At 44.5% G+C, this 23643-nt stretch overlaps 1 protein-coding gene across 10 annotated transcripts in view; it reads right to left on the reverse strand.

The window, feature by feature from the left end:
• LOC128873842 (SH3 and multiple ankyrin repeat domains protein 2) overlaps positions 1-23643 on the reverse strand; it is a 206120-nt gene that overhangs the window by 9348 nt on the left and 173129 nt on the right. For 7 of the 10 annotated variants that reach the window (XM_054117748.1, XM_054117751.1, XM_054117747.1 and 4 more), the window contains 9 exons: positions 18501-18626; positions 12219-12399; positions 10297-10616; positions 8347-8611; positions 3751-4459; positions 2158-2387; positions 1477-1653; positions 1112-1322; positions 271-472 (listed from right to left, as the gene is read on the reverse strand). In XM_054117748.1, coding sequence (XP_053973723.1) covers positions 271-472; positions 1112-1322; positions 1477-1653; positions 2158-2387; positions 3751-4459; positions 8347-8611; positions 10297-10616; positions 12219-12399; positions 18501-18626 — 2421 coding nt within the window. Of the gene's footprint in view, positions 1-270; positions 473-1111; positions 1323-1476; positions 1654-2157; positions 2388-3750; positions 4460-8346; positions 8612-10296; positions 10617-12218; positions 12400-12875; positions 12921-18500; positions 18627-23643 lie in introns of those variants that run through there. The other 3 variants (XM_054117754.1, XM_054117753.1, XM_054117752.1) reach the window with 2 other exon arrangements.

Raw genomic sequence — 23643 nt, forward strand, 5'->3', positions numbered from 1 at the left:
AAATTGCTGTAGGTTCGTGTGTTACTTATAGAATAAAAAAATAAAACTTGAACTATAGAATTAAATATTTCAAAATGGACGAATAAAAACTGAAATGTTCGATAGATTAAATGTCAGGAATAAATTGCTATACGTTTATGTGTTACTTATGAAATAAAAAGTATATTTTTACTATAGAATGTAATATTTCACGATGCAAAACCAATGTTCCTGTGCGTTCTTTTCTCTCAATACGCGTAATATTATGCAGTAAAAGTAAAAGTAAATTACTTGAATGAGGAAGTCCCCTTTGCGAAGACCGGCCAGGTCGGCCACTCCCCCTTGATCGACGTCATCCAGGTACTGCAAGGCGGGGTACCTGGCCGACGGCGTCAGTTCCATCAAGGGTGAAGTCGCCTTGGCACCTCGTAGCACGAAACCGAAACCTTTTCTCGAGCGGTGCAATACCACGGTGCGTGGCTCCGACGTAACTCTGCAACATCGTTAAATCGAGTAACGGTTATCCGCGTGCATAAGCAGCGATCGTTTCCGTTACCGCTCGAGCCTTCAACGCTGAAGGAAATTAGTAGTCGCCTCGGCCGAATACGCGGCTCGATTAGATTGAAACTTCTGTTATAACTGTCTTACGCGTGGATCGTCTAACGTTACATTTCTAAACGAGCGGAACGGTTACACCTCGACCGGCTTATTATTCTTATTTATGTATTTATCAACGGGAATATTATCCAGAAATGTGGCCGCACTTGTAAGAAGCCTGGTATCAGGATGGAGTCTTAAACGTTATATGTTATCTTTAAGTTGAAAAAGGATTTTGGGATTCTTTAACTTTTCTATTATGTACTTGTAACTTGTAATAAAACTCAAGGAGGATGCAATTTTTATACAAAGAACAACATAAACTTTGTGTCTATCTTCTCTAATAAAGAAACAATTGAACCAAATTTTAAGAACATTTGTACCAAGCGTTATATTGTACTTTTCCTCCTTTTCGACTCTTTTTGATAATAGTAGAATCTTGTCTAATCTTATCAAGTTAAGTCCCTAATTTTAAACCACACATTGAACTACAAAAATTAAAAATTGACTGATTAAGAGCTATAATCCAACTCACGGTTTCTTCAACCTGGGCGCCGTGGCGAAATACTTGTGTTGCGATTCCCTGCGGCCCAAGACTCTGTTCCGTCCGTCCCTGGCAGGCTGGGGTCCCAATGGGATATTGGTATGACGAAGTCTGACCTCCTGGACGCAGTGCGCGGGGAAGAGCCCCGTGCCCTGTCCTCGGAGGACTCCCTCGAGGAGGCCACAGTCGGTAGCTCCGGTGACTGTTAAAAATAATGAAACAAAAACAATAGCCTTGCCATCAGAACATTTAATATTTGGAGTTACCTACAAAACAGAAATTCACATGGAATGACATAAAGCAGCCGACCGATTGAGCATCGATCAACAAGAAAAGGTTCGAGGAACCTCCCGTACCTTCTAGGATATCTCCTTGATTGATGCTCAGATGGCCCAAGATCCCGCTGTTGTAGCTCTCGACGCAGACGACGGTGGTTCCAGGGATCGACAGGGAATTGGTGGTGTCCGACTGCGAGGTACCAACCCCCGAGCTGTCGCTGATTACGTCCGAGGCCGTGTCGCCGAGACTCTTGTCTAGATACCCAGTAAACAAAGAAAACGTCGCTGAGCATTTCCTGCGCGGCAAGGCTCGGTGGTCTTAGACCGATAAACGTCGTGCGACGCTAGATTCTCAACGCAAGGCTAATCTTAACGGTAGGAAAGGAATCATCGAACATCGGACGATGCGTCATTGCGACAACGAAACTCTAGGTTGCTGATGTTGCATCCAACTAAGACAACTGTGAACACGCGGGGTGAGGGTTTCGTCTCGAGAACATGGCTGGGTCCACCTTCGTCCCTAGCGTTTCTGATGGTGATGGTTCGACGTTCGAGTCTCGCCACATGCGCAAACCTTTCTCACGCTCTCAACCGTTACCTCTAGGCTTCTTGTACCCAAAACTCACGAACAAAATCTCGAGGATCTTCGGTGGGGGTTGGTGTTTTAGAAGAACACGTCTTCGCTCGTCTCGTCTTCGAGGGACCTCGAGGAGAGCGAACCTGTGCGTGTGTGTCGTGTGTGCGCGGGTGTATGTATACCTGTGACGATGCTGGCGGAATCTTCGCCGGACGGTTGATTGCTGCCTTCGGAGAGGCTCGAGCTAGCCGAGCTGAAAGGAGCTAGACTTCTGCTGCTCGGCGACGGCGACGGGGGCATCTCCATCGTTCTGTGCATGTCGAGACGCTGCTGAAGCTCGAGCCGGTGTTCTTGCAGCCTCGTCAGACCCTCCATTCTTAAGTTCTGATAGTTCTCCGCGTTGGCTGGTAATCTTGAAATGGGAGTGTAACACGCGTATAGAACGTGGCGTTATTCGACCCCGATGCTCGACAAGTCTCACGAGATTAGCGTAAATTGTCTTTGCTTCAACGCGGCTGGGGATAATCCCAAGCACGTGTTACGGAAGACGAGTTTCTTAACGCGAGGGGGGAGGGCTGGGGACCACGGGGCTCTGTTACAGGTGGTACCGTCCGAAGGGGATGCGGGGGGGCTCAGATATAAAAATTTAGTTCTCTTATTTAAAGTAGAAACTCTGTTTTCAAACGCGAGGTTTAATGTAGGACTCTTTTCTTTAATGAGGATGAGCGGATGTAAATAAAGATAGAATTAAATGAAATAAAAGTATTTCACTTCTTCAGGGACGATCTGTTCTTTTTATTATTGACAGTAATTATAATCATAAAAAATTAAACGTCCACATAGGTGGACAACGGCGTAAATAGGTTAATTAAAGTAAAAGAATAAAAAAAAAAGGTCTTAAATTGATGCTCTTCGATTGACACTTTTATTTCGTTTAATTCTGTCTTTATTTACGTTCTCTCATCCTCATTGAAGAAAAGAATCTTACATAGATTGTTGTTTCTTTGGCGTTTTTGTCACTGTATGGGAAGGAGTCGCGACAAAAGAGTCAAAGGCATCTTGTAAGGGGACTTCACACCTAGGGTATCGTGGATTTACATGACGATTTAGACGTTTACTCTATAGGTAATAAATATCGTAATTCTTCAAGCTTTTGTGCCAAAGGGCTTTTATAATATTAATTGCCCAATTTAGTAAAGTTTCGTTATGCACTGAAAGGTCTCGAGTTTAAATACATAGCTATAGATTCGAATGCACTTCGGACGCAAACCGCACATACTTTATCATATTTATAAAAATTGACGCTGTCTAAGTCGTTATATAAATCTACGATCCTATACGCGTGATGTCCCCTTGTTAGCGTCAGTAAAGTTAGTCGAATTGACTTGCATCCACGAAAAACTCTGGTCCCGATAATCCTTGCACGTAAAAGCCCTGCTCAAGATTTATCCTTTAGGGAAAGAGGTTCTAATCCTATGATACCAAGGTCTTTTACATGAAATGATCATTTTCTATGGCAATTCGATGCAGGAATGAATTCCCCGACTAGACTGGACACGGAGTTAGAGCAGAGGTCGATTACTAATGAAATTCTCTGCCTCCTTCCCGAAAGCACACCTAACTGCATCTAACTGCCTCGGACGGTAACAACAGCAACTTGCTATCCAAGGACCATCCAAGAGGGTAGATCCGCCGGATAGTATTAATCGTGGGGGTTTGAAGGGAATCCCGCGAGCAGCCGAGTTCGTGGGACCGCAAAGACAGTTTATGCTTACCTCGCGTTAGGATCCCTCAGCGAATTGGGGCTCTGGTAGTCCGTCGTGATCCGATGACCGTTCTGCTCGGGTCTGGGTACGTGGTGCTCGGACGGTATTCTCTGTAGGTCGTTTCTGGTCGGTTCGATGGACGGTACTCTGCCTAGGCTGGCGTGATGGGACTCCGTCCTCGCGATACCGGTCGTGCCGGCGTACTGCTCGCCGGACAGAGTCCTGCTCGGATACTGCTCGGTGGACGGTACTCTGGTGAGCGTGCCAGTTGGGTATTGCTCGGTGGACGGCACTCTGGTCAGGGTACCACTCGTCGAGGTGTATTGCTCTGTGGACGTGGATACCCTGGTAACCGTACCGGTCGCGGTCGCGATTGGGCTGGCGTATTGTTCACCGGACGGTACTCTGTTCAGGGTGCCGATGGATGGATACTGTTGGTGTTCCGTGGACGGTACTCTGGTCAGGCTGGCGTATTGCTCGGCGGACGGTACTCTCGTTACCGCGTGGACGCTCGACGTGTACTGCTCCACCGAGATCGTTCTGGTCAGGCTGCCCCCAGGGGCGCCGATTCCCGTGGAGCCGTGCTGTTGCTCCGCGGACGGTATCCTGGTCAGGGTGCCCAAGTTACTGGCCGAGCAGCTCGTGGTCATCGTCGACGTGCCGGCGAACGCCACCGAGCGTCGTTTCGGGTTGTAGCGTGGCGGCCCTTTAAACGGTACTGGAAAATCGAGGGTTGCAAGGTTAAGTAAAGAAAGGATTACTTAGCCTTACAATGTAGGCGCGAAGGTCCCGTCCTCCTCGAAGCGAGGAAGCTCTCTCCGATACCATCTTTCTACGTCGATACAAATCCAAAGTCACGCGATCAGAATATCCGCGGAAGGTTCGCGAGGTGGTGGGTATGCTCGTTTCGAACGACGCGTTTGGGGTGGCTGTACACCAAAGAGGGAACGAGAATGTCGAATATGACCGCAATGTGTTAACCAGTTGGCTGTGGCGTCTTCTTTCCAGAGCGCGCACTTATGTCTGTCGTCAGAATCAAGCTACGACAGGTATAATCGTCAAACACAGAGTACTATCGGATCGCAAAGACGGCTATATATTAGGTCGTCCCAAAACTGCATCCCACTTATACTTCCGCGACTTCAAATTAATATGTGAAACATACTCTTAAATAACCAATGGTAATTAAATTTTACGCATGACGAGTATGCTTGTCATGACGCAAAATACTGCCTTTTCACCATGACGAGTATACTCGCCAATCGCAGCTGACTGGTTAAGAAAGAACAGCAGGGCACGTTGGACGAGTGCGTTCGTTCGCGTTCGCTCGTCGGTGTACAGACATCTTTAGGGCAGGACGGTCCACAGGCGGGCACATGTGGCCGAGAGCTCCCACCACCATGATCACGTCAGAACTCGCGTTTCGCGACGGCGTATATTCCCGACCTACTCTGCCCTACGCACCGCGGCACACTGGCGCCCCTCTTTTTCTCGGATGCGACCCGTGGAAGGGAAGGAGCCCCACGCGAGAGTCCCAATCGTGAAGTGGGACACCATCTCGTACAGAGGGGTGGTTTGGAGCGAAATTCGAAGTTCGTTCGACGTTTGGCGATGCACGGATCGAAGATCGTCGCAAGATTTTCTCTCAAGCAGACGTACAAGCCGCCAACGCACGCACGCATTCACGCGCGCGTACAGAAATGCTTTAGTCGGGGCACGCAGTAGCGAATTGACCTTCAACAGGACCCTGGACAATCGTAGCTTTCGAGCCCTAATATGATTTGTGATAAATGAAATTGAAAAGTGTATTCTATCGTGACGTTAGAGTTATTGTAAATAAGAATTTCAATAAATAGATATTGTTATGTCCAGTGAAGCTAAGCAAAAGTGTGTAATTATATTGATTATTTCATAGAAATTGTGGATAATAGAATAAATATGGTGTTCATTATTAAATAGACCTAAACGATTGTCTGTTTCTCTCCCATAATCCGTCGCTGGGTGCGCGATTTGCCCATAGGAACGACGACGCACAATTGACGATTTCAACAATCTAGCCGAACAAAATTATGAAAGGTGTATTTAACTGGTTTCTTGTTCGAATTTCATACATTACTTAATCATTTTTTATGTATCAATTAACTATTGCGATCACCTCGAGGACACAACTGTAATCTTAACATTTTCTTCGTTTCGATAAGGAATGGGTGTGTTGCGATTTGCTCTAGACCTATAATTTTTAAACGTCGCAGTGCAGCGATATAGAAATGTTACGGGTAAATTTGTTTGTACTACATAGATCAGTTCTTCTATAGTGGCTTCTATCGATAGATATCTATTGCTATTCCATCTCTATCTTATCAATCAAAGGTGCAGTCATTTACTCTACTATATTCACTTGAAAAATTAAGTAGATTTTTGTTTATCCTAGACACACCTTTTCCATACTTTTGTTCACATAGATTGTTGAAATTGATCAATGCGCGATGTCGAACGTTTTGTTAATCCCTGTACAGAAAAGCGGTGAGAAGCACGCGAAGTCACGCATTCCAGGCGCTACTTGTATCACTTTTGTACGATACAATGTGCCCAAAGTCACCATCGACGGTCTTCGTGTTTCGGTTATGTCATAGCATGTGCATCGATCATCTCGAACCAGAGACAGGCACAATTTCATCGGAACGAAAGCAATATACAGCAATTTATCCATGACCTTGGTCGATCGATCACTCAAGTATGTCGATCGTGAAACATTTAATGACATAATTCGAGTTCTAGTACAAGTTTCATTAAGCACATTATCGTGAAACGTTCACCACTCGCGAGTTTCTATGTTTACTTGGATTAATTTTTTATTTTTAACGAAATCATGCCCGTCTCTGTTTCTCGACGTCCAATGGTCCACGACGGCACACTTACGCTCACAAACTGTTAGATCATCGTACAAGTAATGCGGGTTTCCCGTGGTCCGTGCGAAAAAGTGATAAAACTAGTCGCGGTGCGCGTCTACTCATTTCGTATAAATAATTTAACGAGTGCGACTTGCTTGTCTCGCGAATTTCAATTAAAAGCGTATTCGGTAGACAGTGTTACGCGAGTATTAAAAACAGAAGCAAAGCAACGGTGAGAAACGAGTGTTAGGTGTGCGAAGGGAACGTCGTTGGTACAAACCGGTGGCAAAGATGGTCTAATACAGCGTTTCCCCATCTCTTCTACGACACTTATAAATCGAAAGAAATCAATCCTTTCTGTCCAGAACGGAAAGAACCGCATTACTTATGGAATGACCTAATAACGTCGAAACTACCAAACATTACTAATCAACTGGTTCTAGTAACTTCGATGCTGCAGGAGCTAGTCTCTATTAGATTTACTTTCAACGATCTTGTTACTAAATTTCGAAAGCTTACGTCCAAATCCAGCAGCATCGAGGTCTGTCGACGACGATCCAAAGATACGGTGTCATTAGGTTACTCAAAAGCAGTCAATCAAACTTGTGTTACTTCTCGTTAATTGTTACAAAGATACTCGACGTCTTACAAGGACCATCACCACCAAAGATCACCACCAGACTTTTACAATTTCGTACTTGTGTCGCACAGCACAGAGGCACAGATACACGCACAATTACATATAAATTATATGTATAGATACAAGTGTTTACGTATATATTTACACTAGCCAACATGTGTACGACTGGTCTACGCATCACCCTACGAACAAGCGTACAAGCGTGTTGTCAGAGAAGATGAAGAAGAAAAAAAAAAAAGAAGAAGAGAAGCTCGCTACGTACATGCTCATGCCAGGCTAACCGTGCTACGAAAGATTCTCGCGAACGATCGATCGATCGAAGTCCGTGTTTTATCAGATAAGACGTTCGCGCACTCCTCCATTTTCCGAACGACGTGACGTTTAACTTGAAACGGTCGTATATCGCGCGCCTAATCTCGAGCGCGAAACGGTGTCGTCGACCGCTCGGATTAGGCGAATTTATTATAACAGCGCGGTATTAATATTTACAGATTGGACGAGTTAATGTTGCGATTTGAAGATCTTCTCACTTTACCACGTCAAACAACGGGGTGGTTTAGAGGAATTTGGACACACGTTCTTGGAGGTAGATAGCTTTATAGAACAGAGAATAAAAGTTATGGGTAGGAGAAGAAAGTTATAGTTTGACGACAAAAGAGGATTGAACGTAGATGGAGCAGAGATATTAAAGCACACTCTTGTTTAAAGTGTAGAGAGGATACGATGCTTTGAAATTCTTAAAGCGAAAAGATCCCTTACTTGGGGGACCCAGGGTATGAACCTGATCGACCGATCACTCACTTGGGAGCCAGAGATGGGCAAATTAAAATGCTCGATTCGACCACGAGCTAGCGCCATATCACTCGCAAGCATTCCTCGCTACTAAGCTTATCCTCATCAATCAAATTTCGACACAGAGTCTTGATCTGTCGTTCGAACAAGATTCTGCCCATCCCTGAAGCACCGCGTGTTCTCCAGGCTGGAAAGGGTGACTGGTCGCGCGGGACCACTGATTCCGAGGGTGTCCTTCATTTGCAGGGTGTCTAGCTCGGGCACAGAGTCTCAGGCACTCACCAACTTCCTCGGGCTGATAATTCTTGATGACCTCGGCCAGCTCCATATTCCCAGCGATCACCGCGACTTGGTAAGGCGTTTGATTAGCGTAATTTAGGCTGTCCTTCTGCGCGCCTCTGAACAGTAACTGCCGTATGCAAGAGGCGTCGGTGTTGTTCACTGCGCAAACGTGCAACGGCGTGTTCCCGGACGCGTTACGCGCGTTCATGTCGGCACCGTAGAACAGCAAGTGATCCAGGTGTTGGACCAGATTGTTACGGCAGGCCTGCGAACACCAACGGGTATCGATTATCGAAGGGGAGACGATTATAATTAAACCGTGCTTTGGTACCTTCCCTCCTTTCAATCTCGTCTCGCCTCGCGCGTAAACAAACATCACCGATTGCTCGAATCGCGTTAATCCCTCCCTGAAACCGCTCACTTTATTCTTTTTAACTAGCCACTACGCGACGATAACGCTCAAAATAGCCGTGCGATTATGGTTTTACGATCGTGGGTTTAACAAGCGTCGGAGATATTTAACGCTGATGTTTAGGCGCGCTTATATCTTCCGAGGCGCGAGTCTCTAATTTGTAGATGAAGAGATAAGACGATGTTTGTCTGCTTTAAGACTGGCGTCAGGTTCCATGGTTTCTGTTATCTATAAGTATGGATCTTTCTGGATATTGTATGAGATACTGCGAATAATCGAATGCTACGAGAATAAAACGAGAAGAGTTTTGTTTCTCGTATTATGTAAGTAGGTTAATATTTATCCCCGTCTGCGGTAATTATTCTCTATGTATTTAATCCTGTTTGCATTGTTTTTTTTAGACAGATATCGGTTCGAATGTATGTAATTCTTATCTAATCTATGTATAAACGAAACTGGTCGACTTCAGACCGTAATTTCATTAGAAAGTAAAACAAGTTGATCAACGACGCGTTGGAGTTTACTTTCATACTGCAAACTTAGTTGGAATAATATAAAGCTTACACAGGGTGCACGAGAACACACAATAACAAGCGTTTGGAAGATACACTATCGAAGGCAAACTTCGGTTCCACTGGATCCGAAGGAGAGGTGGATAGAGTCGCAATTACGATAATGTGCCCCGAAAATAGTCTGCAGCCTCCGAATTAAAAGTTATAATTACGTCGCCTGTTTCGAGCGGAACACCCTGCAGTTCGTATCGAGGCGTGCAATTAAAGACGGATCGCGAACTTTGCGCGGCACACAACGTCCGGTTAAGCGTGACACGGCTGATCGATAAAGCGTTAAAATGTTATCGACGCGACTGTATGCGAATTAATTGAACGTGGCTGGTTTAATAATGCAGTCAACTGGTTCCAAGCGTATCTCTACGGTCGTCAGCAGACCGAGCAAGATGGGGAACGGGCGCCATAAATTCGTCACTTCCTATTAGATTAGCAATTCCTCGAGATAGCAGGCTCGAATCTCTGTTCGTCTCCAGCAATAGACATCGTCGTTATCATCGACGCGGTCATTACCCGAGATCAACAATTTTGGGTGAATACACCAAACCGTAGGTCCTGGGGAGCCATACGAAAATAACTGACTTCCTGACGAGGCTATTTATACAAGGCCTCTAGGAATTGGCGGAAGAAGCTATAATATAGTTATTCTACATGAAAAAGTGGATGGAAAATGTAGAATGGAATTTTTGAATAGCCTGCTTCGTTTTCAAGAACATTAATTTTGAAAATTGTTTGTGCTTTCAGCTGACAGAACTGCGGTAACGCGAATTAAATATACTCTTGCCTACGTTTTCCAGCCTCTTTTAAAGTAAACAGCTCGGCGCTCGACGTCAAGGAATTCGTTAGAATAATTAGAAAGAGGGTGGATGAAGGTGGCAAGCTTTTCGCCAATATGACTCGAAGGGCCTCGCGAAAAAATATGCGTCGAGCACTCGTCTGAACGACTTGAAAGATTAAAACAGCTTTTGAAACCTGATGCACTTCCTGCCAGCCCTGCAGGTCCTGGGCGCCTATCGTCGCGTGATCGTGAAGAAGAGTTTCGCAGAGCATCGGGTCCGTTTTGTAGATGACGCTATAGTAGAGCGGCGTCAGGCCCTTCGTGTCTTTGTAGTTAGGGCTGGCACCGAGCTCCAGTAACGTCTTCACCGCCTCCAAGCTGTTCCTCTCGACGGCGCGATGCATCGCCGTCAAGCCCTCCTTCGTTCGATAGTCCAGCAGGGCGCCGCCGTTCACTAGCGCTATTATCACCTTTGAAGGCTTCTTCAGGGTCGTGGCCAACGTCAACGGAGTCTCTGCAAAAGAAACGCAGGCTTTGGTGAGAATAAATTCAAAGTTCATAAAAGTATTGGATAGGATCTTTAGTAATTTTAATGGGAAGGTTGTTCAACTTAAAACGTGACGCGTTGCCTGTGTAATATTGATCATTTCTATTAAAATTCAATTTAAATAGAGAAAAGAAATACCCAAATACTGTATTTAAATTGCATAATAAAGTATCTGATTATAGCTTTGAAGAACGAATTTTATGCATTATTTATTTACAAATTCTGATTTTAATTATCAACGTCAGCCTCGAATTTACGGATGTTCCCTAACTGCACCTGGTGGTGGATTAAATTTAATTCCTAAATGAAACATTCGCTAATTTTAATATATAATCATCCCACATGTTTAATATTTCCTATCGATAATACAATACCTGGCAAAATAAATTAGAACTCGAATTACAAAATGTATATCCCCTGAACGAATAAAATGTTTCTATTTAAACGAATGAATCTCCAAACGTTCAACTTTATTCGTCGACCATCGTTCGAATAAAATTTTGCCCAGCTCTGGGAGAAACCCGATAACTGTCGACGCCAGTCTCAAGGTCGACATCTTATCCCGAGGCGACAGAACACGAGTACGTAGTAGCGACTCTACAATTAACCGAACGAGCAATACAGCCGGTTGCCGAATACAGTTATCCGCTCGAGCGGGTTCAAGCGAGATTCTCCCACCTCCGCCGCCTCCGTTCGTTCACGCGCCCAGGAGGCAGAACGATTTTCTGTTTCACCTTCAGCTTTTACCTTAATGAAATTTACTTTTCCTAAACGCGCACAGTTTTCAAGCCGGGATTACGACAACTGGACCTCATTTTACTAGGTTAATTCTTTCAGCTTCTGCCACTTTAATACCTTGAAAATTGAAATGCAAAGGTACAATGTACTGTAGGGAGAAACAAAGATCCTACGTTGAGAATAACAAGGCACAGTCGGGAATAATTTTACTGGGTTCATTCGAACTTGGAGCTTCTGTCACATTGATATTTTGAAACTTGAATGGCAGAGGATAGAATATTTTGCAGAGAGAAACAAAGACTAATCTCAGAATAAAAATAACGCGATCTGCTCACTCCAAGGCCTCCTACTCTCTAACTCAACAAGAATAATCTCTTCATCTCCCTAATCTATCTCCCTCCCAATACATTGAATACACAATACTTTTTATAAAAATCCCTTCAAGTTAACACTAAATCTATCACCACCGGCCAAACGACCGTTTCCTAACTTTTCTATACAGCTCTTTATATATGATATATAAATTACAATTATATATAAATACAATTGTTTCATGTATCATTGAATTTAGTATCAAGTGAAATATTTTAGCACCCAATTGAAAAAGTGTGTTTAAGATCGGTGATTCGATCGATCATGGTAAAAATAGGTACAAATGCCGGTAGATTTAGTGTCAAACAGATTCAACGTATTCCTTCGTAAAAAGAAATCTTTCACATAAGAATACTTTGCACATTTAACAAATATGTCTCGTGACACAAAAGTGGAGGCCACGATGGCGTAACTACGAGTTCCTGGGACTCGAGGACCTACTTGAAAATGCGTAATTACCTCCGGTTTCCTGGCAATGAAAGTTCGGATCCAGGCCTTTGCTGCACATCTTGGCGATCTTCTCAACCTGGCTGTTCGCCACGTACTCCAGTAGCCTTCGCAGGTTCGTTCTCGTGTGCATCGCCTTCAGCTGTTTCTCGTCCAAGTGCAGCATCTTGTAGACCCGCCGTTTGTACTTGAGCTGCGAATTCAAAAACGGGATCGCACTGGTTAGTCGAGATCCATCGATCGCGCGATCGCTGATTAAACCTAGGATGACTTCGGTCGAGTTCGACTTCGGGGTCCGTGTAGAACTTGAATTTTGTCAGGCTTGAGTTAGGTGAATTTGGAGTATGAGATGCGGAATAAAAATTACGTTACTCGTGGGCTTAGATGAACGATTAAGAGAACGAATAGAGATTGTATTTTTGGCATTCTTTGGGCGTGATTTGTGCTGTGACTCGAGAATTGAATTATTATGGGCAAGGAAACGAGGAAGTATTCTTTTTTTGTATATGGGAAATCGTTGAAACCGAAAATAAATTGTCTCGACCCGGTCCGTTCCATTCTTTGAAGATGAATGCCGCGTGAGAGTAATGTTATTCGTAGAAAGTGTGGGGATAAAAGGAGCAGAAGATGCACGAATGACCACATAGTAAAAGTAATCGACGATTTTACCTAACTAATGCTGCGTAAAGAGAATGGACAGTTTTTCTGAGAGACCTGCCGAAAACAATAAAATTAATTTGAAATTTGTTCTTCCACCATGTAGCTAATGTTAACGTAACGATTATATAATATAGCAACGCGCGTAATCGAATCGAGTAAAAGTAATTCGAGCGAGTTAGTAATCCGGAAACTCGGGTCGGTAGAGACCCGAGAAATCCAGAGATTAACCAACCGCGACGTCTAGACTCGGTATCTTTTTCGTAACCGCTCTCGTTTCTTACTTTTTATCGATCCATGCATCGCGATACGTTATCCCCTTCCCCCTTTGTAACGATACCTCGTAGAAAATAGCGCACCACAAAGTATAAAATTATCTCGGCTTAATGGGGGATTCACCCTGCCGCTTCCTGGTGGTTACAGCTTCTTTGTAATTATCGAAGGCGTCCTGTTTCATAGCGTTAGATTACTGACGGATAGGCAATATCGCGGCTACAGGCTCGCTAATGACTACCGTTAGCAGCAATTATGATTATCAAGGGAACGCGAGTTGTAATGCAAATTAGAGATACGGTGCTGCCACGCGGGAGCGCGGCTTGCATCATTTGCTCGTCCTCTCGTCTCGTCCGCCTCCAGTAAAAACGAGGCCGGCTTTGATCAAGTATTTTCATTTTCCACTGGGAACAAAGATTCCACGCGCAGCTAACCGGCCTTTTACGAGCTGCTACCGCTACGCGTTTCATCCTCCCCGCGGCACGGTCATCCTGCGTTTTCGACTCTAGCCATTCGCATAAACGAGACGCGGTAAAGGTGAAAGTACAGGGTATTATTTAATTTAATTTATTCGCGAATGAAATTACTAAGTTTCTCTAAGATAGAATCTACGCGTGTGCAATTAATTACAATTGTTAAATAATCGGGGTTGGTAAGATTCGAACAGGGTGAAATTAAGGAACGAGTTTGATGGACGATACTCAACGGAGAATTGCCAGTGGATGTGTCGAAGACAATCTACATACTCTGTAGGTATATTTTTAAATATACCTTGATAATTATCGTACAGATATACAGAAAATGGACATCACTATTGCTGTACATGTGAACTCGTTAAAATATTGACTCGAAGAAAGGCAGACTTCTCGAGAGTCAAGCTGACTCCTGTACATATAGATAAACACTATATCGTGAAAATAAGCAGAAATACTATTCAAGGTATGCACTTTCGACACACGTATCAGTCACTTGCATTACACACTCGGCGTCCTCAGAAAAAATTCCCCGAAGTATCCTCATCTATCCAGCACCCCCAAAAATGAATACCGCGTATTCCCTCTCCCGGAAAAGATTCGCGGACTTGGAAATTCTGAGTCAGAGTGTCTCCAAACAGAATGCGACTACACCCAGGTAGAGTCCGAAGATGTTGGCTCCTCTGGTAGTGAGTCAGCTCGTTCCTGAAAGTGAATCTCGCGTGACGAGATCAAGCGCGGCTCGCGCTTGGCCAGCGATCGATGAACACGGCGGAAAAAAAAGGAACGACGTTGCGAATAACGACGGTACCGAATACCGGTGATCTATGGACCTGTCTAACCCCGCATATTTATTTCTATCCCGTGTTCTATCCGAGGAGCGTTATTGCTCGCGCGCAACCTGACCGCGCGCGCCACCAGAAAAAGTAAAACACGCCGCGCACCATCTTCGGACGTTCGCGCTTTATCTACATCTTCCAGCTCGACGTTGAAATATTCCTCGAAATGAACGGGGCTGAAAATCCTGAGCACGCGGGCCAAGGTCACCACGGGTAGGAAAATACCACCGCGCCGCGGAATTTCCGAGCTTTAAACTGGAGCCGAGCAATTTTCGGTCGGATAATTGGCTGCGAGCCTGTAGGGAATTTCAAAGAGGAATTTTTGTGCACTTCTGTGATTTTTCTTTCGCTGAAAAATGTGGGAAAGTAGTTTATAGAGGCTAGTAAAATTATTGTTGTGGTGTTGAAATATTACAAATATTACAGAAGCTACTTGGAAATGTCACGTTTTGTATAAAAATATTTCGTACTCGTACTCTCTATGTCTATTGAAGAATTTGTGTAAATTAAATTGTAGGTTTGATGTTTCCAAATAAATGTTTCATTATAAATACGTACTTTCACATGTATATCACGTCAAAATTACTTATTGCACATGGGGATATGATTAATACACTTAAATAGGACGACTACCACAGAAAAATCACATGTACCAAAGTGTTATTCTGTGTTCCATTATTCCAATATTTCCTTAGTCGAAAATGATCACTCCAGGCATCGATTTATTCAAACTACGCCCAACTCTGGGGCAAGGTCTTCGTGGCCGACCGCAACAACCTTCCGGAAAGTGTGTTTTATTGCAAGAACGGAGGACAAAAGTTTGATGGAAATATTCAACTTGCTTATCTCATTTCCGTATAGATTGCAAACTGTCGCGACTAGAGTTTCCAGCACGAAAGCACTTAGCGGATGAAGCACGCGTTCGAGGAAGAAGGAAACCAGAGCGAAGCCATTCGTCAAAGGAGTTTTTCGAACGCAGGTGACGAACGCGCCTGGTAATTTGTAACTCGCGAACGCTGGACGAAGCAAAGGAGATCGTGGCGATCATGGTCAGACCAGCGAGCACACTCGTAATCGGTCAGACAGTCCTCCCAATTCACAGGAGTCTCGCATAAAAAGGGTGGCTGATCAAAGATTTTGAATATTTTGATGGGTTTAGGATTTGGTGACAGCAAAACAGTTTTGATACAAAGCTTGGTACTATTGGGTTTTATCTTTGATATCTCTACTTAAACTTTTTGATAAGAAAGTATCCTTCATGGAATTCTCTAGTTAATGCATAATACATACATACATTACTTCAAAGTTGAGAATGTACTCCTTATAATAAAACCATTGAAACAGCTGAACTCACTGTTAATTCATACTTTCATGTATGTTGATTTTACTCGACATAACTCTTGTTATAGTCACGATTAATTAATTCAACCTATGGTTGATTCGAATAATATCAATCTCTGCCTCCAATTTAAATTGATCTTCATCGAATAGGTCTTCGAGTACGTGTTCGCCAAGTGATTAGTCTCCAAGTTACCAATACTCTTTGCACCGAAAATATTACTTGTCCCGCAAAGAAGAGTTCTGTACGAGGGCTTCTGAACGCGTACGAGGGCTTTCGAAAGGTAAGCGACCCGCGCCTCTCCAGATCTCCGAGAGGCCCCGCTTGAAAGTGAATCCTCGCGGCGAGAGGTATCCGCACTTGCGCCGATCGCGCCCACGGAGACGAAGATGAAGAAGAGCGGGAACGCGAGCACCGTGATGAGAACTAGATCCGGTTACGCAAGAAAATTGCGGGCAAGATCCAGATCTCGTTAACCGACCACCGGGAGTATTTGTTTTTCGCGAATCCCCGTTTCAACAGTCACCGCGGCGTATCGACCCTCGGATACGTGGCGCGACCGTGATACGGAGAAAACTCATCGTGGGATAAACATTTCACGCAAGAAACAAGAGATGTATAAGATCAGTTAGATAGAATAATAGAGATTCGAATTTTAATTGGATGAAGAGTTATTAGAGATTTCATCTCACTTCGAGTTTTATTATTAACCCTTTGTGTTCGAGTGGCGCCTCCAGGGCGACGTATGTAATTTAAAAGTGATTTTTTGAACGTACAATTTCAATTTTACTTATATCAGAATACAGCTAATTATTAATTGAAATAATACATTGAGTCATGAATGTTCGTAGATGTTTTTGATTTTACAGAAATTTATTATAAAAATGGACTGGATTTGATTCTGTAGAAAAATGCCTCGAGCGCAAAGGGTTAATTGTGCTGAGATTCGTGTACCTTTCTTTCTATTTTGTACTAATATTGCTGGCCTAATCGAACCTGGCTAAGTGGGATCTTCAGGGAAGTTTAGTCTTAACACGTTGATCGCCACGTCATGATGCGTCAAGCAAGAATTGGATGACATGACTTTTCATTAAGGAACTAAAAAATTTAATTCCGAAGTTGAGGCATTAATAAAAATAAATTTTCATATAATTCGTAAATTTCTAGGGGCTCAAAAATTGAATATTACGACAAATGGTAGGGTATACAATTTCCAATTACCTCGAGACAAAATTTTAACCTTGAAGAATTATTTATGAGTTTTAGTCTGGCAGTCAACGTGTTAAAGAGACATCTCATTCGCTTGATTCTTGGCTTATCTAGGTACAAGAAGTGTTCGTCTCACGTGCAAAAGTTCTAAAAACGATCGTTTAATTCATGGATGTTAAGAAACAATGTACTAATCTCGCATGAAAGAGGTCCTAACAGCAATTAGTCTTACTAATAAAGGTTTCTCACTCACCCAGGCTCGACGGTATATAAAATAATACAAATGTATCACTTAGCACCTCCGACTTTAGATTCAAATTGCCCCACCCTGTATGGCAAAGCACACGAACCTTGAACTTTTCTTGAGACGCGACCTATTCCCTCACAGTTTAAAATATAAAGTCTCGAACGGAACACGGGTACAGGCGTCGAGAGGCGCCTCCCAACGCGATGATCGATCGTTTATGGTAATTGTTCGGTCGAGAAATGAACGCTCGCGTCGCGTACTCGTCGAATAGATTCGCGTCGCGTGCTCGTCGAATAGATTCGCGTCGTGCCTCGTCGCCCGTTTTTCCGCCGATCATAAGAATCCTCGCACGACGACAAGGCGACGACATTCCGTCGTTCTTCGTTTCTCCCGCGTGGTGAAAGAAGAAGAGAAAAATAGAACCCCGGGTGGCGGGGAAAAAATAGCGACGAACCCCTCCTTGACCCGAGGGAAGCAGAGAAAAAATGCGTGAAGGTTCTCGTGGAAACGCCACCCCTCACTCCTTGATATTCAAGAGCCGCTGGTTTTCGTAATCAAGCAAACCTCTTTCCCGATTCTTGGCTTCTTGTGTTTTCTTTGACGCAGAACGGACGTCAATGGGGCCGTGCAATCTTGTAGCTGAAATAACCTTTTTCGAGCGCGTCAATGCACACCCCCCCAGACCACCAGCCATGTTTAAACCGCGGCATTCAGGCCGCGGCGATTATTCCCGACGAGAATAGCCCGAGGTCAGGGATGAAAATTCAAATTAATCCATTACCGTCTCGCCCTCCCTCGACAATCAACTCGATCTGTCCTCGAGCTTACGCCTCGACTTACTGGCGGTGTCTCGGGTATTGATAGAATTTTAAACTCCGTTTCGCGAGGGATGAATAAATAACTGGACACGACAGGAGTCGAATCGTGCATGCGTTATTCTCTAACGTTTCGACCCCCTTTCGGAACAACTCCAGTTTATTAATCCAGGGTAAAATGGCGAAGTGAAGGAATATCGATATCCACCCCCGAATTTCTAACTTTAAACGAGGCACTGCTATAGTCCCAGGTTGGCACTGGGAACGTCCGTCTACTCCTAGATGGTATTAACAGGTTCTAACGTGATTCCCGTGCAAATAAAACGCATCTTTTCCGCGCCACGCGTCCAGCTAGGTCTCCATCGTCCTGTGGTCATTGGCCGCTGAACCGAAGTCGAAGAACGGTAGAAGAGTAACGATAGAAAGAAAAAAGGTGTCTTACCTCCAAGTAGCCGACGGGTCCATTGAAGGGATAATCGCCTAGGCGACGTTCCTCGTCCAAGAATTTTCCGGCTTTTCCATTCACGGGCGGGCAGAACAACCCGTAATTGAAGCTTTCCTTCAGCTCCTGCAAGCCACCACAGACCCTCGATTAATCGAAAACCCGTCCCGGCGGAGGAACGACCCGCCACCCCCGTTTCTACTAAACACATACTATTTCATGCAAGGGCAGACTTGGGATGTACACGCGTACGCTTCGAACGGAACGATATTCTCTTCGTTTGACAGCTCTATCATCGAAATTGGCCTACGGGGTCATTCCACGACGAATCGATCACTCTCTGCGGTCGATCGCGAGTATTTCGTTGAAATTGAAACGCGATCCCGTCCATGCGAAATTAGGGGGCTGGGGTATGGTCATCAGTCTTCTGGTTTGGAATTTATTTGAAAAATACGGGTCGAGTTCGTCGATTTACGGCTAGGAGGACGGTTAGGGAGGGCTGTGTGCAAGTGAATTTTTATCTACGTAGCTATCGAGTGGACTGAGTTGAAATTTTGGTTGTTTCTCATCGAGGGGTATTGATTTTATATTCCGGAAATTGTGCGGAGATTCTTATTTTGCGAGGTTTGAGTTGACATCTGCCTCTTCTCGAAGCTTTCGGTAGCTGGACTTTCAAAAGCTGGATCCATAGAAATAGGTGTTCTCTACTTACGGTGACATCTTCTTCAGACCGGTTCATAAATCGCTTAAACGAAAAAGTTGCCATTCTGCGGACACATGATTACATCGCTAGAACACAAAGTTCGTATCTGAAGAGAATGAGGGAATCGTAGATACTAGTGAATGCAAGATGATGTAACAGCCTAATATATAGGCTGTTTCCCTCCCATTTGGGGGAGGGGGATTTTCACGCGCAGACGTCGACTCGAAATAGCAAAATAAGAATTTACAACTTATATAACACATGTAGAATCCTTCTCGATGTAAACAAGAAAAGAGTAACAATAAAAATTCACGTGCACAGCTTGCTTTGCCTCAAACCTTAAATACTCAAAACCCCCCAAAGCTTCAACATCCTCTAGTTTCTAAACAAAATTCTAAACCCACATAATGACACAAACTACCGCTAATACTACCCCTAATATTCCACCATACTCTCGTTAAAATATCTCTACCATCGACCACGAAGAGTAATTTGGGCTGAAACTTTCTCCAAGAAGAGATCGTTTCAAGTCTTCCAAGTTTTCTTCGCTCAGTTGGAACATTCTTTCGACGTTTCGCGAGCGTTTGTCGGCGAATTACATTCACGGGACGCGGGAATATTTCAAAGGTCGAGGAATCCGCGTCAAAATATCGCTCGGTATCGGCATTTTTCACGGCGCTATCCTCCGGAATGATTCGCGAGATATTTCGCCCGCGTTCTTCGCGGGAGGGATCCGTTCCCCGAACGAAAGACATTTCCCTCGGTAATGAAAGACACTCGGTCTCCGTCCCGTCTGGTTCTCGGTCCGCGGCGCCCGAGGATCATCCAGCGCGCGTCGTCCGCTGAAATAATATGCTTCGATTTCACCGACGACAGGGCAGTAAAGTCTGGAATTTACGGACTGCACGCAGGGAATTTCGCCATCGTTCTTCCTCACGCGCTGCGTGCCAGCAGGTTTCTTTGTATACACGCCACTCTTTGTCTTCGCGGGCGACAGGCCTCGTACGTTCTCCTCGTGGGACGCGTCGTCCCGAGAGGAGTCCTCTCCTTTGTGCCGGGCCTGGGACGTCTCGTCGAATACGGATAGCATTCGGGTGATCGAATATTCGTGTACCAGTTCCGTGGGACACCGAATACTCGATTACTGTCCGGATATTTCGATCGCTGATAAGGCACTTGTATATTCGGAGCATTGTCGACAGAGGGAAACAAAATTTTAAGGCATGTTAGAAGAGTCTTTGATACTGAGATTCTTTGACAAATGTTTTAGGGAGTTGTTGTCTATTTGCCATAGGAATATTGTAGACAAAGCAAGGGAGACATAGAGAAAGCCTCTAAGAGAAAGAAAGTCGTGGTAATCTATCTATTTCTGTGCTTTTACTGATGCGAACACAATTATTAACACTTTTCACTCGAGGCTTATTTTCTGGTATCTACCAGCAACTCGAGATGCTCTATTAGCATTCTATTGCCACGAATGCTAAGATTATATTGACTTTGAAAATGGGATCTCTAATTTCAGATTTGAGAATCAGGTCACCTTTAAACCTAAAGAAAAGCTAGTGGTGGCTGAGAGTCACCTCTCGAGTACAAACGGTTAAAAGTATAAACCATCTATTTATTGACATAAAAATCCTCTGATAAGGAGAGCCATGTCTTCCCAGCTCCTCTACTCTATCTATCTCCATGGTATTTCCACAATGAACCAATAAAGATTTTCTGTCCCAAATGATGGGATTAAATTCAAGAAACGAGGGATTAATTAAAAAATTGCTAATCGATATCAGGGTCCAGTGGAGGCCTGCTGGACCCTCGCGCGTTTACTGGAGGGTTATGCGATCCGTACGCGCTCGTTAATCACCGCGTTGGAGACTCTCGCGCGAAAAACCAGTCGCCATGAAAAACGAAAGTCGACGAACGGCCGAGCGTTATTAAGGCAAATGAGTGCCCCGGTTTGGTCACGAACCTCGAAAACGGGTCAACTCTTGGAGCAGCTCTCGTTGACGATCAGCCGTGCGACGGTCGTCGAGCAGGTTGTAAATTGTGCCTCGAAACGAATCGACTGAATTGCTGAATCGCGCAATTATTTGGAGCAGAATGCGTCCTGGGTTAAAGGAGCCTTCCATTTAGCAACGAGTAAAGAGAACGTTCATTTTCAGGGTTTTTTTCGTACATGAACTTTCAACCGTTGTCTTCTTGTTTTAGCTCAATTTTTCACATCTATACTTTCATATTATACTCATGTTTACAGGGCTGATGGAGAATGGAACAAATTCTAGTCATAGGTACATGAAATAAATCACAGTTATACAGTAGATTGGGTAGATTTGAGGAAGGTAGATTTGCTATTTCTATGCTAACTCCAAAGATAGCTCAGGAGAAAATAAAAACTGAAGGAAACTTCCCTTGAAAGGCAACTATTCTTTCGATATACTCCACCATATACACTCAGTCCCATAAATATTCCTACCCTCTGTGTGTATTGAAGAAATTTGTTTAAATTAAATGGTATATTTGATGTTTCCAAGTGTATGTTTGCATAAATATCTTGATGTATATATGAAAATATACATGTATAAGCTTGTTCATATAGATATTCATAATGAAAAATTCATTTGGTAATGTCAAAACTATTATTTAATTTAGTCTTTCTTCAATAGACATAGAGGCTACGAATATTGACAGTATTGACTGTATATACTTTGCCACATTGAATCACGTAACTATCTACTTTCAACCTCGATTCTAAAGATCCATGTCATCTCAACAATATCCCACTCTGACACATCTCTGTCACCTTTCCTACCTGCAGCTCAAGAACGTCCTCTACACGATGTCTCAACGTACCGTATCTTTTAGCCCACAAATCAATTCCAAACTCAACCCGAGCAATTCCTCCAAAAAAAGCAAAAAAAAAAAGACGCGAAGAAAGTACCGCTGTAGGGACGTTCTTCGCGCAAAGGCAGCATCTCGGAGATCCCGAGCGTCTCGAAGGCCGTCGATCGACGCATCGCTCCGAGGATTTAAGAGAGAACGCGTTCGAGTTGTCGGAAACGCTTGGTCCCGACGGAAAGTCGCCCGCGGCGCGAAAAACGGCCACGAAGAAATCGAACACGTGCCGTGTGCCAGGATACACACAAGAGTCGTGCATTACCACCATGCGCCGCGTTTACCGCAAAAACGGCCGACGAGGGAAGAGGAAAGGGAGACCCGCGGACCCAGACAGAGCGTGGAAAGGGTGAAGGGAGCCGTGGCAAGAGTAGAAGACCGATCCACCCAACAATCATGGCAACAATAGCCAAGAGTGGAACACGTGCCAAATTAAAGGCCTCGAACGAAAGTACCGAGGTGCGCGAGTGTCTGGTCCACGTTTAAAACGTCTCTGATGCACACAGAGAGGGAGAGCTGGGGGAGGAGAGGTGTGGCCGGGGAATCAGCCTTGAAAAAAAAGCCATCGAAAGGGGCGAAAGAACCGAGCTTTACAGAGGGACAAAGCGAACGATCGTCCGCGAAAGAGCGTGAAGCGTCGAGTCGCGTGTCTGGGAGGTGGCGTCGCGGTCTCTTGGAACCAATTCGGAATTATCCCTGAAAATTGTTAATATTTATCGAGCGAATGGGTATAAAGTGTGTACATTGTACAGTAAGGGGGAGTGTCGAGTACATACAGTGGAGTGGAATTTGAAAATGACGTTGGACAACGTCAAATTGGAGGATCGAAGTGTTTAGACTCGGTTGAATTGATTGTAAAGAATACGGCGACTCTAACAGAAGTCCACCAATGGACTGGAGTTTGGTGATAGATTGACTACCATCTGGTTTTTACCAGAGCGAATGATAAAGCGAGGGTGGTTGGGAAAAAACCGTTGAGAAGAGTCGAGTGATTTAAACGAGAGGATTCAGGGAAAGCCGATCGGTGGATTTAGGGCGATTTATTAGCCTCGACCGCATACAGTGCTGTGCGGTGCTGTCGCTCATATTGATTCTTAGCGCTTCGGTTCACCTCCTAATTAGGCGAAACGTGCGTTAACTGCGAGCCTTTGGTGGCTTTCAATAATATTTTAAATGGATAGACTCGTTAGTAGCGACCACTAACCTACTACAATACCTTCCACGCGTTCCTGTTATCAAAGAGACCGTGTTCATCGATTCGAAAGGTTTGCGGAGTCTGACAGGATCCGAGAGTTTCGGAGAACACGGAAATTCACGTGCGTCGTTAAATGTCCCAAGCAAAATCAACATTTGCCTTTCTTCTTTGGCGTTGCCCTGCCCCCAGCTCCTTCTGTCGCGTTAAAAAAAAAGGCCTCTCGGCCGTTCTTTCGTTGGCTCCCTCGGCAGGATCCCTCCGGGAAATTTTCCTTGCCCCGTTTTTCCTCGGGAAAAAGTTGCCGGCTCTTCTCCCCGTTCGTCGCGCGGATTCGGCCGTGTTTACACGGTCCCGAC

The sequence above is a fragment of the Hylaeus volcanicus genome, chromosome 3 (genome assembly GCF_026283585.1).
Source record: "Hylaeus volcanicus isolate JK05 chromosome 3, UHH_iyHylVolc1.0_haploid, whole genome shotgun sequence".
Taxonomy (NCBI): Eukaryota; Metazoa; Arthropoda; class Insecta; order Hymenoptera; family Colletidae; genus Hylaeus; species Hylaeus volcanicus.